Below are 14,966 nucleotides of genomic sequence, written 5' to 3'. Positions count from 1 at the left end.
TAACCAGCCTTGAAAACCATAGTGTGGACAGGGCCAAAAAGTGAGTGGCAACTTGGACATCTTATTAGTATCCAAGAGTTGGGTCCTCTGGGCTGATCAGAGCCCTTGCAGGGGGCCCCACACCCAAGAAATCTCAGGTGCCCTGGCTGCACGAACAGAAGGAAAGGAAACTCTTGTTGGGGCTGAAGAGCACCTCCGAAGGAACTGCTGGTGGTGCTCCTGTGACATCTGTAGATCTGTGATGGCCACAAGTGCCAGGCTGACAACTCTGTGACCTGACCCTCCTCCAGTGCAGTAAGGCCTAAAAGATAAACCCTGTGCCTTTCTGCTTTGTTGACACAGCTAGCCAGCTGCAGACCCACAGCCTTGGATTCTCCAGGACCTGTTGAGGCCCAGGCAACCCCCTGAACTCATGAGCTGGCAAAAGAAGAAAGGAATAGAAGAACAAAAGCATAAAATGTTGAAGGCACAATTCTAGACGCTTTTTTAAAGGCCTTTAATATGTTAACTTGGACAACCTCTGTGTGTGCATGTATGTGGGTGGACTGAGGAGGTAGGAATGAAGGCAAGGGTTAGTTTCCATATATCCTGATAGAAATATGAAACTCTATACAATGAATTTCAGAACTTACATGAGATAGAATGGGGATTCATCTATTTGGAAAATGATAAACAAATTTTCTTTGAAGCATATTACCAAGGGATTTTGCCTAAGAGGTAGACAATAAAAGTGAGTTAAGCAGAAGTATTTCTCCAGATGTGAGAAAAATACACACACACACACACACACACACTTCTCCTTTCTCCCCAGACAATAATGAAACGCTTTCTACTTTGGCCTCAATTCTTCAGTAAATTTCTAGGTCAGCAATTATACCAGGGTCCAAGTCTCAATCTGGTTGCCAGCTAAACAAGATTGAAATCTGGGGACATCTATTCCCTGTGAAATGATGTTATGCTGGAGAGGGGAGCAGGGAGGCAAAACATTCTGGATTTTGTGAAGGGGTCCCTTTCATATGGTGCATACTGCATATTTATACTCATTTTCTTTTAAAAAATAGCCTCAAGCTTTTCATTTGTTTTAAAAAATCAAGCCTTGGTTTCTCCTTGGTTCAGGGCAGATGCTGCCTCAGCAGTTTTTAGTGAGATTCACCACAGCCTCCATTTAGTTTTTAGAGAGATTCACCACACCAGTGAAAATGAAAGCTATTGAGAGCAGGACTCCTTATCTGCTCTATGGCCACTTATTCAGATGTACATTTTAAGGGGGTCATCAGTGTCATTGTCCCTGGCTCAAGACTACATCCTCCTGCTGCTTCTGCTGGCATGAAGAAAAGTGGTATGATAGATGGTGTTTGAGACCTGGGCACAGAAATTCTGTAGTGATGGGGCTTCGGAGGAGCAATATGTGGAACATAGGAAAGATGTAAGGGCTTAGCTTGAGACAAAATTAATTTTAATTAGAAAGTAAGCGTATTTGCAGTGCCTGATAGTGGTGGGCATGAAGAAACCAAGTCATCAAAAGTCCCTCAAAGCGACTTCTTTGCTACCAATCCTGTTTCCAGGCCAGATCTCTCTATGCTCTTAGTGGTGTTTCCATTTCTTTCCTTAACAAAAGACCAGGAAAAAACGACAAACAAGATTGCAGTAAGGCAGTTGGAAGTTACACTCACCTCCTCCCAGCACCTAACTGGAATTACAACAAAAATATAGAACAATCAACTTGAATAACAAACTGAAGACTAGCTAAACAGAAGTCTTATAACCAAGGATTTACAGAAGCAGCCACATTGAGATTGGTAGGAAAGACAAAGACAAGAAAATGGCTAAACTTTTTCCCACAGGTGGCAGCAGAGAACCTGGAGGGATATCTCAGCTGCAGGGGGGTTCTCCTGAGGAGCATGAGGTCTCAACCCCACATCAGGTTCCCCAGTCTACAGCACCAGACCTGGGAAGAGGTGCCCACATAACATTTGACTGTGAAAATCAGTGGGGTTTCTGTCTGCCAGGGAGAGACAGTCTTCTAGAGACCCAGGCACTCTTTAAAAGAGCCAGTGCACAAGATCTTGTCTGCAGCCATTCATCCAGGGCTCTGGAAAGGAGATGGCAGATCTGACTAGAATGGTGTGAAAAGAGACTGGGGTTTGTGACTCTGGGTAGGATCCCTGTGCTGAGATAATTTTCCACACATTAGTCACCAACTTTCTTTGGTGGAGTACTCTCCTCAGTATGGCATCAGATTGAGAGAAAGCAATTGCCCCACCCTCAGGACTCCCTATGACCCACCCTTAAAATCTTATGCTTTATGAAGGAGTCAGCTGCCTGGGATGGTGTGTAGAGATCCAGAAGGACTCAGGGGTGTCAGTGACTGAGTTGCCATTCCCCCCACCTTCTCACAAACTGATGCCTCCCCTCCATGAGAGATCCACTAGCCCTATCCTTGTGGACTCCCAGTGGCTGCATTTTGCCCATCTCAGGCTCTCCAAAAGGACTGGCAGAATCTGGGTCAGATTGATTGGTGTGGCTTTAGGAGAAGGCCCGTTTTTCCCTTGCACACTCAACTGGTGCAGAGCCCTCCCTTCACATGGCCAAATCTTGGTCTGTTTGGGTGTAATAACCTTTGCTGGCCTCACCCTGACAACCCCTGGGGACTCCACAAATGTATGCATGCATATGGCAGGTGGCAGCTAAACTTGTATGCCCTGAGACTTTTTCTGAGTGGCCTTACGAAAAGCACTGGCACTGAGTTTGAACCAGTATCAGTCTGCCCCTACCTGGTGACTCACTTAGAACTTACATCATGCACTTGAGTAGAGCTAGAGGTTCTAGCATGCAGAGACACATCTCAGGGTGCCATGGGCCTTTTGCTGAACTGTCCCCGGGCTTGGTGTTGGAGAAAGCCAGGCTTGGTGCACAGCTTCGTCCATTCTTTGTCAAGGTTATTTGAGCTATTTAGGGCCTTGCCTTGCCATATAACTTTTATAATAAGCTTGCCTATGTCTACAAATAAAGATTGCTGGGATTTTTTTAAAACTTCATTGAAAGATAATTCATGTACCATACAATTCACCTACTTAAAGAGTACAATTCAGTGTTTTGTTTAGTATATTCACAGGGTCATGCAATTGCACAGAAAAGAGATCACAGAACAGTACTGAGACTGCTATGCCTAGACATGCCTGCTTGCAAGACTGGTCCTTGGCTGGCTCTGGGAACTTAGTTCCCAGGATGTCCCCTGTTAACAATGAACTGATAAGGGAGGTCCACTGTGCCTAGAATGTTTGTGCAAACAATATAGTAGTTTATGCTGAATAACCTGCTTTTTTGGGGGGAGATCTATAATTTTGGCACATGCCAGGAAGAAGGGACTTATGTGACTAGCTCCCCCCAAAATCTTTGAAAGTGGAGTCTCTACTGTGCTTCCCTGGGCAGAAACATCACAATCGTGTTGCTGAATTTTCTCTGCTGAGGGAGGATACGCTTTGTGTGACCCTAATGGGAGGGAGGAATGTGGGAAGCCTACATGTTGATTCCCCAAGACTCTGCATTTTTCCCCATGTGATAGACTGTGTATGCCTACTAGATCTCTGCAGGAAATTTTAGTTGGATATGAATATATTATTTTTGTTTTCCTGGTTTATCTGGTGCCTCCTGGGCCCTCTGCTGGTGCTGCCTGAAGGGCTGGAGGACTTTTCTCTCTGTAGGGGAAGGGGTCCCTTTGTTTGTGTCCCCTCAGCTGCCTTTGGCTGGAGTGGGGGACAATGAGACTCCTTGAACCAGGCTACTTGCTGTAGCTGGGTCTCCCTCACTGAGTCTACCTGAGTTATCTTCTCCTGCGGTGTCAGCAATGGGAAACACTGGGTCTGGGTGGAGCTGAAGGATGCCACTTTGCTGGTTATACCGTTCTGGGGTCTCCAATCAGCTCAATTTCCTCTTACCACTTTTTGGAGTTTTCCTTTGGTTTCCTCTTCCATTATTTCAGGGTTTATAATTGTGGATAGCAAAAAGGAGCAGAAAGAAATGGGTCTATACCATTTTGTCACAACCAAATTTGCCACCATCATATTTTAATTCATCGTATTTTCATTTCTTAGGCACCATCATATAATTAAGTGGGCCATTCACTGGAAACATTGATTTATAATGAATATATGGTCTGTTTTCAAATGTTTCTGAGGTAGCTTGAATTAAGTACAGGGAATAAGATAGTGTAGGTTCACTCTTCCTTGTTCCTGCCCTCTAATACAAATAAATACCCTGAGAATTATTCAATAGACCACGATAAAGGACTCTGAAAGCTGGAAACAAGAAGGTGGGTTAACCAGGGAACACAGGACTAGAGAAGACATTGTGGTGAGTCCCCTGGATTTCCTTTTTCTTTCTCATATATATCTGCACTGGGGACTGGAGAAAACTTTAACCCAGAAATGTCAACAGGCATAGACAAAAGTCCCAAGAAAAGCTTGAATTCTGTGGGGAGAAGGCCAGAAACGATAAGCCCAGTGGAGACCTAGAGGGGCTACAATCCTTGTTCCACAAGACGATGGGCTGGCCGCCCAATCTGCCCACAGTGGCAGCTTCAAAATCTTGATGAGCTGACCCAACTCCCCTCCAAAGCATACTCAGGGCACGAACAGGTGGGCTGGTCTCCCCACATAGACAGTATCATAGCCACTGACCAATTTAACACCCAATCTACACTTGCAGTGAAAGATAGGCATTCTATCTATAGTGGCAATGCCAGCAAAAGCTGGTATCTCTCTGCTCTACAGCAAGTGGCATAAGGGGGCCCAGGCACAGCTACTGTGGCTCTCCCCACTCCCTGCAGAAGGTGGCCCCAGGAAATGGGGTCAGTCCCTATAGGTAGCACTAGTAAGGAATTGATCAGAAGTCTTAGTAGTGCCATAAGAATGAAGCAGACAAGAATAGCACTCAAAGGTTCGGAAAAGAAAATTATCTTTGGAACTACATCCCACAAAAGTAGGTCAGAACCAATATGTTAAAGGTGACTGGTGCTAAAATTGATTTAAAGAGGATAGAAAATATCCTAGCATCATAACCCAAATGCCCAGGATACAATGGGACAGAATAAAGAGTTCAGAAATAAACCCATGTGTATATGTTCAATTAATTTATGACAAAGGAGGCAAGAATATATAATTGAGAAAGGACAGTCTATTCAATAAATGGTACTGGAAAATTGGATAGCCACTTGCAAAAGAAGGAAACTGGGTCACCACCTTACAATATGTACAGAAATTAATTCAAAATGTTTTAAGGTCTGAATGTAAGATCTGAAACCATAAAAGTCCTAGAAGAAAACATATGCAATAAACTCCTTGACATTGGTCTTGGCAATGATTTTTTGGATTTGACACCAAAAGCGTAGGCAACAAAAAAATAAATAAATAAATAAATAAATAAGTGGGACAACATAAAACTGAAAGTTTCTGCACAGCAAAGGAAACCATCAACAAAATGAAAAGGCAACCTACTGAATGGGAGAAAATAGTTATAATTCATATGCAAGGGCTCAGTGTCTAAAATATATAAAGAACTCATACAACTCAATAGCAAAAAAATAAATAAATAAATAAATATTGGGCAGAGGAACTGAATAGACATTTTTCCAAAGAAGATATACAGATGACCAATAAGTACATGGAAAGATGCTCAATATCACTAATCATTAGGAAAATGCAAATCAAAACCACAACCACAATTTCACACTTGTTCAAATGGCTATTTTTAAAAAAGAGAGAAACAAATACTGGCAAAGGTGTGGAGAAAATAGAACCTTGTGCACTGTTGGTGGGACTATAAACAGGTGCAGCTGCCATGGCAAACAGCCTGGAAGTTCTTTAAAAATGAAAAGTAGAGCTATCCTACAATCCAACAATTCCACTGCTGGGTATTTGTAAAAGGAAATGAAAAGACTAACTAAAAAAAAAATATATGCACCCGCATGTTCATTGCAGCATTATTTACAATAGCCATGATAGAGAAACAACCTAAGTGTACATCAGCAGATGAATGGATAAAGAAGATGTGCCACATATATACAATAGAATATTAGTTAGCCATAAAAAGAATGAAATGTTGCCATTTGCAACAGCATAGATGGACCTTGAGGGCATTGTGCTCAGTGCAATAACTCAGACAGTTTACTAGTAGTTGAGCCAGGAAGTTTGTTCCAGGGTCTCTGCTCTTATTAATGTGCGGTATTGCATGCTTTATGCTGCCTTTTGAGAGAATTACATTTATGTCAGTGAGAAACTTCATGAGCCATCTCTACCAGGGCTGGCCACTCTACCTCTTCTCCCAGCCCAGTCTCAGCAGAGTTGACTGGAGGATCTCCATTTAGAATGCAAAGCAGACTACTTCACTCCCCATCTTGAAACTCTCCAGTGGTCCCTGTCACACTCAGATTAATACCTCATCTTCTTCCTCAGACTTAGAGGTCCCTGCCTGTGTTTTCACATTCCTTTCCTCCCACTCTCCTACTCATTCACCAACCCCAAACCTTAGACTTTCTGGCTGTTCTTTGCATTTTTCCCTGCATCACGCCCTTTGCACTTGCTCCTTCCTCTGCCTAGAATGTTTGTCTCTCAGACCTTCACTTGGCTGGCTCCTTTGCACAGTTTACTGCTCAAAGCGCATCTTCTCAGGGAGGCCCTCCCACGAACTCCAGATCAATTGTCTTCGGATCAGTCTCACTATTGCTGTTGTTTAATTGTCTTCTCCTTCACTAAAAGTGACAAGAGGGGAGGCCTTGTTTATCTTGTTTACTGCTTCATCACTAGTAGCAAGAACAGGGCCTGATTTATTGTAGGAATTCAAATATTTGTTGAATTAAACAAATAAATAAATGGATGAGTTACATAGTTTTAATTATCTGAAAACTGGAGATAAAGGTTGTATTTTGAGGATTATTTTTAAGAGGAATTTGTCACACATGTCCTTACATAAACTATATAATAAAATAGAAGACATTTTCATCAGTTTAGTTCATAGGCTATTAACTACAGTATATCACTTATTATATTTTTGCCTTCTAAAATAGGTATTTAGTATTTCTTAAAATGTGGAATTGGTAAGGAAACTACCCTTAAGTCTTAATGCTTAAAAAAAAATCTTTTAATTGGCCAAGGCACTAGACTTCCTCAATTATCAAACACAGGTTGAGCACAGGGTACTTGTGAAGTGTTTGCTGCTGGGCTTATCTCATGAATAAGCTAATATCACCTTTGTCCTTATCTTTGTCTACTGACAGCCCTCCTCTGTAGCTGAGGATAAAGTCAATTTTTTCCCCCACAAAGACCAGTTCCAGTCTCTCTTTCCGTTATATCAGCCCAGAGTCCTCAGGATGCTAATGGCCTCTCGCCCCTGCTGATTGCCAGGTTTGTCATTGTTTTACTCTGGTGAGTTTGTGTGTAGGGCTCTCCAAACTGTCTGTTAGTTGACAGACTGCTGGGTGCTCTGGAGCAAACCAAGAACATCAGATTCTGGGCCTAGCCTTACAGGAGTGGATGAGTCAGTCAGTAGGAGAAAAGATTTGCACAAAGAAAGTTCTCATTGTTATTGGAAAAAATCTCTCCCTAACTTCTCTATTTTAGATGATGTAATTTTTTTCATCATTGTTCCTAAGGGATGAGTAAGGGATTGAAGAGGAAGCACTGGTTGGAAGCAGAACATAATGAATATATTCAACCTCTATTTGAGGTTGAATTTGAGGTTGAGTTTGAGATTTCATTGGGACAGGCTGGGCTCAGTGATCTCTGACCCTTCTAATGACACTGAGACTCAAACAACTAAAGACACTGCATGAACAGGCCTTTCCAACCTGCCTTTTTTGTAGCTCAGGCACTCACTTGAGTAGCTGTGGCAGCCTCTCCAGTGGTCACCTTCTCCTCAGTCTATTCTGCAACCTCTATTCAGACTTCTTAGTTCTTCAACAGCTAGTTCAATTGCCACTCTACTTCCAAACAATACTGGGTTAAGAACAAGTAAAACTCCATTGCTGCTACATTTGTGGAAATTCCCATGAGGATACCATCCCGTTTCTCAAAGGAAGTCTCAAAGGCTTAAAGACGGCCAACCCCCTAGCCAGGTGTTCAAGGCCCTCTGAACTCACCCTCCAGGTTTACCCTGTGCTACAGCTCCACACATTCCCACGTTCCCACATTCACACATAGCAGAAAACCTCTGACTTCTCATTCCTTTTTCTTCACTCACATTCCTCCCCAAGTCTGCATGTCCTCCATGTTCCTGCCTCCTTCTCTCCCTCCATCTGCCCTACCTGTCAACACTCTAAACTCTCCTTCATAGCTTCACTCAAATCATGACTCTCTCATAGATCCCCATGACTGTCTGCTCTAGATGTCTGCTCTCTGAGTTCTCATGGGACCTTTTGTATACTTCTGACACCCATCATGTTACACCTGGCATCAAGTTCAATGTGTACCAATCTCTGCTATTAAGCTATCAGAGAGAAGGGTCCCTGTCTTATTCATATTGGTGGCTCCACCTCAGCAGCTGCTTTACATACAGGGTAACTTCTACAAAAATTGATCATATAGTTCGTTATAATTTATTGCCCAAGCCAGGACACTTTTGATAGTGAAAGGGCCATTCTTAATAGTTATGCTGGGCTACAAGTAAAACTAAAATTGTTCCTGGCTACTCAGTCACATGGTAGTCTATTTATGCCAAATGAAGCCTCAATGAATAGCTTATGAATTAAGTGGAAATGCTTACAATGTAGTAGCCAGTCATCAGTGTAAAGAGTTGGAGGAAAGTGTCTTTTGTAAAGCTGGTATTGCTGAGGATGGTTCCACTGAACAGGTGGTCCCTGAGGTATGACTAGAGGGAAGGAATAGGATTCAAGAAGGTCTACTTAGAGAAAAAAAGGGATGACAGAACCACATTTGATACATTCAGAGAAAAGGGTTCATGGCTGAAATTGATGGTTTATATTGAGGAAAAATAGGCACCATGGTTGGAAATTGGAGCAGGAAGAAACTGGAGTGCTAACACCAGGATGTATGTGTGGGGGGAGGGTATTATAGTCTTTATGAAGGAGGTAAGAGCAGCAAGCACCTGAGTGTTTCTGAGCAAGAAAGAGACAAAGAAAATGTAGCATTTTGGGAGACTGTTCTCATGGTCATATATAGAGAGAGGTGAGGCTGAGGAGACGGAGGCCACATGGATCCATGGAAATAATCTCAATGTAAGATGACAAGAATTTAAAGGAATGAGTAAATCAGGACAACTGAAAAAGTAGGACTAACAGCACTATGTGACCCAAAGGAGTTGGGGATAGTTTTGGGGTAATAATAGGTACAGATTCATTCTGTTGGAACCATAGATTGAAATAAGGAATCAAGAAGCAGAGATGATTTGGATGAAGATTATAAATTTATTGTAAATTTTTACCCACTAATTATGAGGCACCAGCAAGTCATCTAAATGGGAATATCCAGAAATAGCCAGACAGGAATGCCCAGGAGGTGGGAGAAATGAGACTGAAACCAGAAAAGCTGGGGTTCATGCTGCCTGTCACCTACCAAACCCAATAAGCAGAGACAGGGATTGAATCTTTATGAGTGCTTTATTCAGATGGCTGGCAATCTGAGAAGACAGCAAGTATATACCTTAGCAGACCACCTTACACTTCCTTTCAAGCCAGCCCTTTGAATAAGGGGCAAAAGTATAGGTTAGAGGTCTGGAATTAAAGAGAAAAAATTGTAGATAAGGGATTTGGAATTCAGGAAAGAGGTTAATCAGATAAAAGCTGCAGTCTGGTAATTTCCCTGATACCCTTTCATTCACTGACTGGTCATTTTCTTTATCTGTGTCCTGTACCCTGTGTCCTAGGTGATTTTCTTTATCTGTGTAAAGACTGTCTCTCCCTGGAATGCAATGGCTCAGATACCACCTTGATTGCTTATGGTCTCTTCTGGAGCACAAAGGTCACTTATCTCCTGGAGTCAGGGTGGGTTTGAGGCAGGAGATTAGTCAGGAAGGAGGAAACTCCAGAGGTGCCCCAGGGCTAAGATAAAGAACCTGGATAAAGGGTGGAGACCCTGTTCTAAGACTGATAGTTCATGCTTTCTGGAAAAGCATTGAATCCTAGTGAATGCACCTCTGTAGAAGATGCTACCTGACCCCTCCTTAATTATAATAGCATTATAATAAATTAGCATTGTGGGACCCCCTTCCCAGTAGCCAATCAAGGAAATCATGGTAGACTTACCCTAAGAAATAAAAGCCCTCTAGCCCCTGAGTTTGGGGCTGCTGTGAAGCTGCTGCTGTTAGGCTCTGCTTTGCTCTTTCTCTGCTCCGCTCTGCTCAGAGCTGGCCTGCTCCCATGTGCTGTGTGGCTTAATAAATCTGCTTTCTCTTACTTTGTGCTATAAACTCTGTGTGTTTGGTTCAATTTTTGCCTGTGATCACCAAGAACCTGGTTACCTGTGCCCACCTGTGACAGGCTGTACCTGCAGTTTGTAAAACAATAGCTTTTTACATGCATTAACTACTAGGCTTATTAAATATTACCTTAAACTCAAATTTTCCAACTCTTGAGTCCCCCATTAAGACCAGAGGGGATGATTTAGGGGGAGCCACCCATGGGATTGTAACAGGTGTGGAACAAGGTTTAGAACTTGGGATGCCTAGGAATATAGGAAAAAACTCCCACAGCCATTGCTTGGAGGCTGGGGAAGTGGACAGACCAGTTAAGAGGTACTTTGCATATCAGTAACAGCTGGCTAGCTTCTAGTTATGTTAAGTAGCTGTGGCAGGGATTTGGAGTGGGAGAGATGGGCATGGGTTTAATCCTTGATGTAGCCAGGAGGTGGTTCCTTGGTTGCTGTGCCTGCATGAGAGGAGGAAGGAGGTTCCCTTACTTCACAGGGCCAAGCCTGCCCAGACTAACAATGACAACCGAGAAAGGCAGAAGAAACCAGATGGGCAGATGTAGCTGATTGTGGGAGGATTTGGAAATAGGGTTGAGGAGAAGGTTCAGGGATTTAAACTCAAATGTGAGGCAGCCATGTTCTCTGGACCATGTGGCTTGGAAGGGAGTAGGAGAGCCATGAGGGGTTCTCTCTCTCTCTCTCCCTCTCCTCTCTCTCTCTCTCTCTCTCTCTCTCTCTCTGGCATGTGGCTTAGAAAGGACAATTAAAGCAGGATGTAGCAGCTGTGTGGAGCTCTCCTGACCATGTGCGTTGGGAAAGAGAAGCCCTCTTGGCCATGTGAGGAGTAATAGTAAGGGAAGAGACATGCTGTCTGTAGCAAGAGATTAGGCCATGCACTGCTACTATGATCCTGTCTGCTCTAGCTGACTCCAGAGCTGCAAAGGACTTCTTTGCAAGATGCTGTCTTGCAGACTTGGACTTTACCTGGAATATTAAGACTTGTGCTTTTCCTGAGTTTTACCATGATCCAGAGTAACACAAAAATGCTTTCCTGGACTATGATACAATGGCTGATGGTAATATATTCCAGGTCCTGAACAGATAAGGCCATGGGGAACATTTGGGGATGTCTTTGGCTCACAGTCTGCTGGGGAGCATGGGAAGTAAATGGGTCTCATGGGAAAGGAGGGCTCTGAGCTTAGGTGATCTGAGCTTCTCTGAGGTTAGAATGTTATAAAGATATGTTCCTTTCAGTATTAATTGTTGGGTCTTTCACCAAGGCACTATGTGGATAGGCCCTGGTCTGCTTGCTTGCAGTTGTGGTGAGCTCTGTAACAGGATGAGCAGTAGGTAAAAGGTATAAAAGGATGAGGTGTCTTGTGGCCAGGCAGTAGGAAGATTACCAAGTGTTGGATCTCAGAAAAATGTCTGCACTTAAAGGGGAGGGGAGATACAAAGAGTCTGAGAAAGGACCACTATCCAGTGATTTGGCAATTGAGATAATAAGATAAAAAATATCTAAGGAAATGAATTGTAAATGCATTTCTCTGTCTCATGGTATTGCCTGAGACGGATTTTCTGCCCATGTCAAAAGCATGTTGAGGTGCTATGTGTGTTTCCATCCTGAAAAAAGATTAATGGCAGAACAGCTTAAAAGCCAGTTAATTCAGCAAAAGTATGAATGGTTCTAATATTACTGAGGCTGTGACTCATGACCAAAATCTTAAACAATAGATACTAACCTGTGATATCTTTTTTTCAGTCAGAAGATAGCCATATTGGGCATAAAAGAAAGAACTTTTCTTGATACAGATTCCATCATAATGATGCCTGAAAAATAAAGGTTGTCTTAAAGATTATGGCAAACCACTGACATGTTTTATAGGAGACACAGCACAGACTAGCTAATGAAGGCTTGGAGGGGGGTTCTTCTCTGGGTTTTATCACTGACTCTGGTTATTAGGAAAAGCTAATTAGTCATTCAGTCTGATCAGGCTCTGATAGGCAGAAAATTTCATACTATTTCAAAAGCATCAGTATTGAAATGGGCTTGGAATGTTCTACTATGCTTTCCCAATTTATGATAATCTAATCTTAGGGGTGCAACAGGGAAAGCCTCCTGTTGCTGCCTCCATTAACCTCTTCAGAGTGAAGTAAAGCTACACCAAGGTTCCCTTCTCCTGGGAACTGGACTCTGGTTCCCAGAAACCCTGTGAATAAGCTGGTTCCCTTTCTGCAGCCCCCACCCTCTTCTGTTCAGCCCAGGAAACTGCAGCAGCTTGTCTGGGAAGAACAAAATTCTTTCAAATGTACTATTGCACAATGTTCAATTTGGCAAACTCTTCCACTGTCTTCAATTCCTTCATGGGTGGCAGGCCCCTTTCCTAATTTGGTTTCCATTTCCTCTTACCGATTTCCTGATTACTCCTGATTTTTATTCATTTAAAACATCAAATAACAGTAATAATTGAGTGACAATTATAACACCATGTACCAAATAACACTGAAATTTCCTTTTGTGTTAAAAATATAGCCTAGGTATCTAGCCTGCTGAATATAATTTAAATGTGCTAATTAGATGTTGGAAATTTTAGCTTAAACAGTAACTAAAACAGTTCTAATTATTTAAATATTTCAACAATTAGGTATTTACATATCTAAATAGTTAATGTTTTGATACAAAAATATATTGTAACTTGTGTTTCAACAAAATTCCTAAGAAAATAGAAATTAATATTTGGTTCTAGCATTACCTGACTGACTTTCGGCACTGGGATTTCAGTTTGAATTATGAGACCTTTATGGTAAGAGCTGATACTTATAATTTGTTCAGTTTTGTATTTTTGGTTGTTACGGAAAGCCAAACTCAAGACACGATTCAGGGAACGGAGTAAGCCTTTATTCACACGCGCGGGCTCAGAGGAGGCAGTCTCCAAATTCTGAGCCCCGAATCGGGGTTAGATAGAGGTTTATAAGCCCTAGCATTCCGGGCGGGAAACGGATGGGCTTCCCAGGTGGGGGAAGGGATTAGCATTCAGGTGGGAGATTGATGAGATTGATGTGCTACCCAGGCGGGGGAAGGGATGTGAAAACGGGCTACAGGAACAGATAAGCAATGATTAACAGTTAACCTGGGAGGGGTCTCTGGCTAGGCTGCTCCTCCCAAGTCATCTTGCCCTTATCATTCCCCCCTTTGATGCTAGACGAGATTGGCCTGAGTCTTAGCATCATCACACAAGCCATGGTGGTCACTCTGTTGGGGTTGGATCGGGAGTCTTTGGTATCGGTGATGCTGGAGGAGCAGCACTCGAGCAGCGGCTCGTCTGGTGACCGCGGTCTCTAGGTTATTAATGAGGGTGCGCAGCAGCCAGGGTCCTAGACTTATTCCTAAGAGGAGTAATATCAGGGGGCCTAGGAATGGAGCCAGCCAGCGGAGCCAGATTTGGGTATCTAAGCTCCATGTCCCTTGCCCTGACTCTCGGTAGCGCTTCGCACCATCTTTCAGCTCCTTAACCTTCTGGGTTAAGATTCCAGCCTAGGAATAGGCAAGTCCCCCCCTTTTCTGCTGTGAGGAGATCTAGGGCTCGCCTATTCTGCAGGGATCATGCCTTGGTTGCCGACTAAGATGGTTGGTCACTACTCTGGGGTGGGATCAGGTCTCTGGTTCCTCGGGTAGACGGCCCACTGTCCTTCAGTTCTCTTCAGCCGGACTGTGGGGGCTCCCTTCGAGGTGGAGGTTCGGTGGCTCCAAAGTCCTGGCTCGTCTGGATCTGCTGCTGCCTTGGCTCGAGTGTAGTGGATCCAGGGGGTTATTCCTGTAACTTTAAGGGCAGTAGGGGTGGTTAATAGTACTAGATGTGGGCCCGTCCAAATGGGTTGGAGTGGTTCCTTTTTCCAATCCTTTACCCATACATACTGGCCTGGACGGAAGGGGTGTGCTGGCCTCCCTCGGGGTTTGGGTTCCTGGCCCAACTGGGCCCTGTAGATCCTGTCTAGGGTCTTACCCAACTGTTGTAAGTACTGGGTCTGCTGTAACTCCCCCTTCTGTCGAAGATCATTGGGACTTCCTATTCTAGTTATAGGTGGGGGTCTTCCAAAAACTAAGTCATAGGGAGTATACCCCGAGGGGTTCGGGGCATTCCTAACCCGTAGCAGGGCTAGTGGTAACAGGTCTGTCCATGGCAGGCCGGTTTCTTGATGGAACTTAGCTAGGGTTTCCTTGAGAGTTCGGTTCATTCGTTCCACTTTACCGGAGCTTTGGGGCCGATAGGCCGTGTGTAGCTTCCAGTCGATGCGCAGGAGCCGGGCGACCTCCTGAACCACCTGGGCGATGAACGCCGGGCCATTGTCACTACCAATGGTGAGTGGGAGCCCATATCTGGGTATAATTTCCCTGAGTAGGATTCGGGTTACTTCCCGAGCTTTCTCAGTTTTGGCGGGGAAGGCTTCTACCCAACCCGAAAAGGTGCAGATCAGGACCAGGAGATACTTAAATCCTCGGCTGGTCTTGACTTCTGTAAAGTCAATCTGGAGGTCCTCGAAGGGCTG

At 43.7% G+C, this 14,966-nt stretch overlaps 1 protein-coding gene across 1 annotated transcript in view; it reads right to left on the bottom strand.

Annotated features, from left to right (window-relative positions):
- The window catches only part of RFX8 (regulatory factor X8), a 231,618-nt gene that overhangs the window by 17,940 nt on the left and 198,712 nt on the right, over positions 1–14,966 (bottom strand). The window contains 1 exon segment of the mRNA XM_054578035.1: positions 12,168–12,248. Within this exon segment, the coding sequence (XP_054434010.1) occupies positions 12,168–12,248 (81 nt within the window).

This window comes from Pteronotus mesoamericanus, unplaced genomic scaffold (genome assembly GCF_021234165.1).
Source record: "Pteronotus mesoamericanus isolate MK-2021 breed Mesoamerican mustached bat unplaced genomic scaffold, CSHL_Meso_final contig_48, whole genome shotgun sequence".
NCBI classification, from domain to species: Eukaryota; Metazoa; Chordata; class Mammalia; order Chiroptera; family Mormoopidae; genus Pteronotus; species Pteronotus mesoamericanus.
This window is presented reverse-complemented; position numbering and strand designations above follow the sequence as displayed.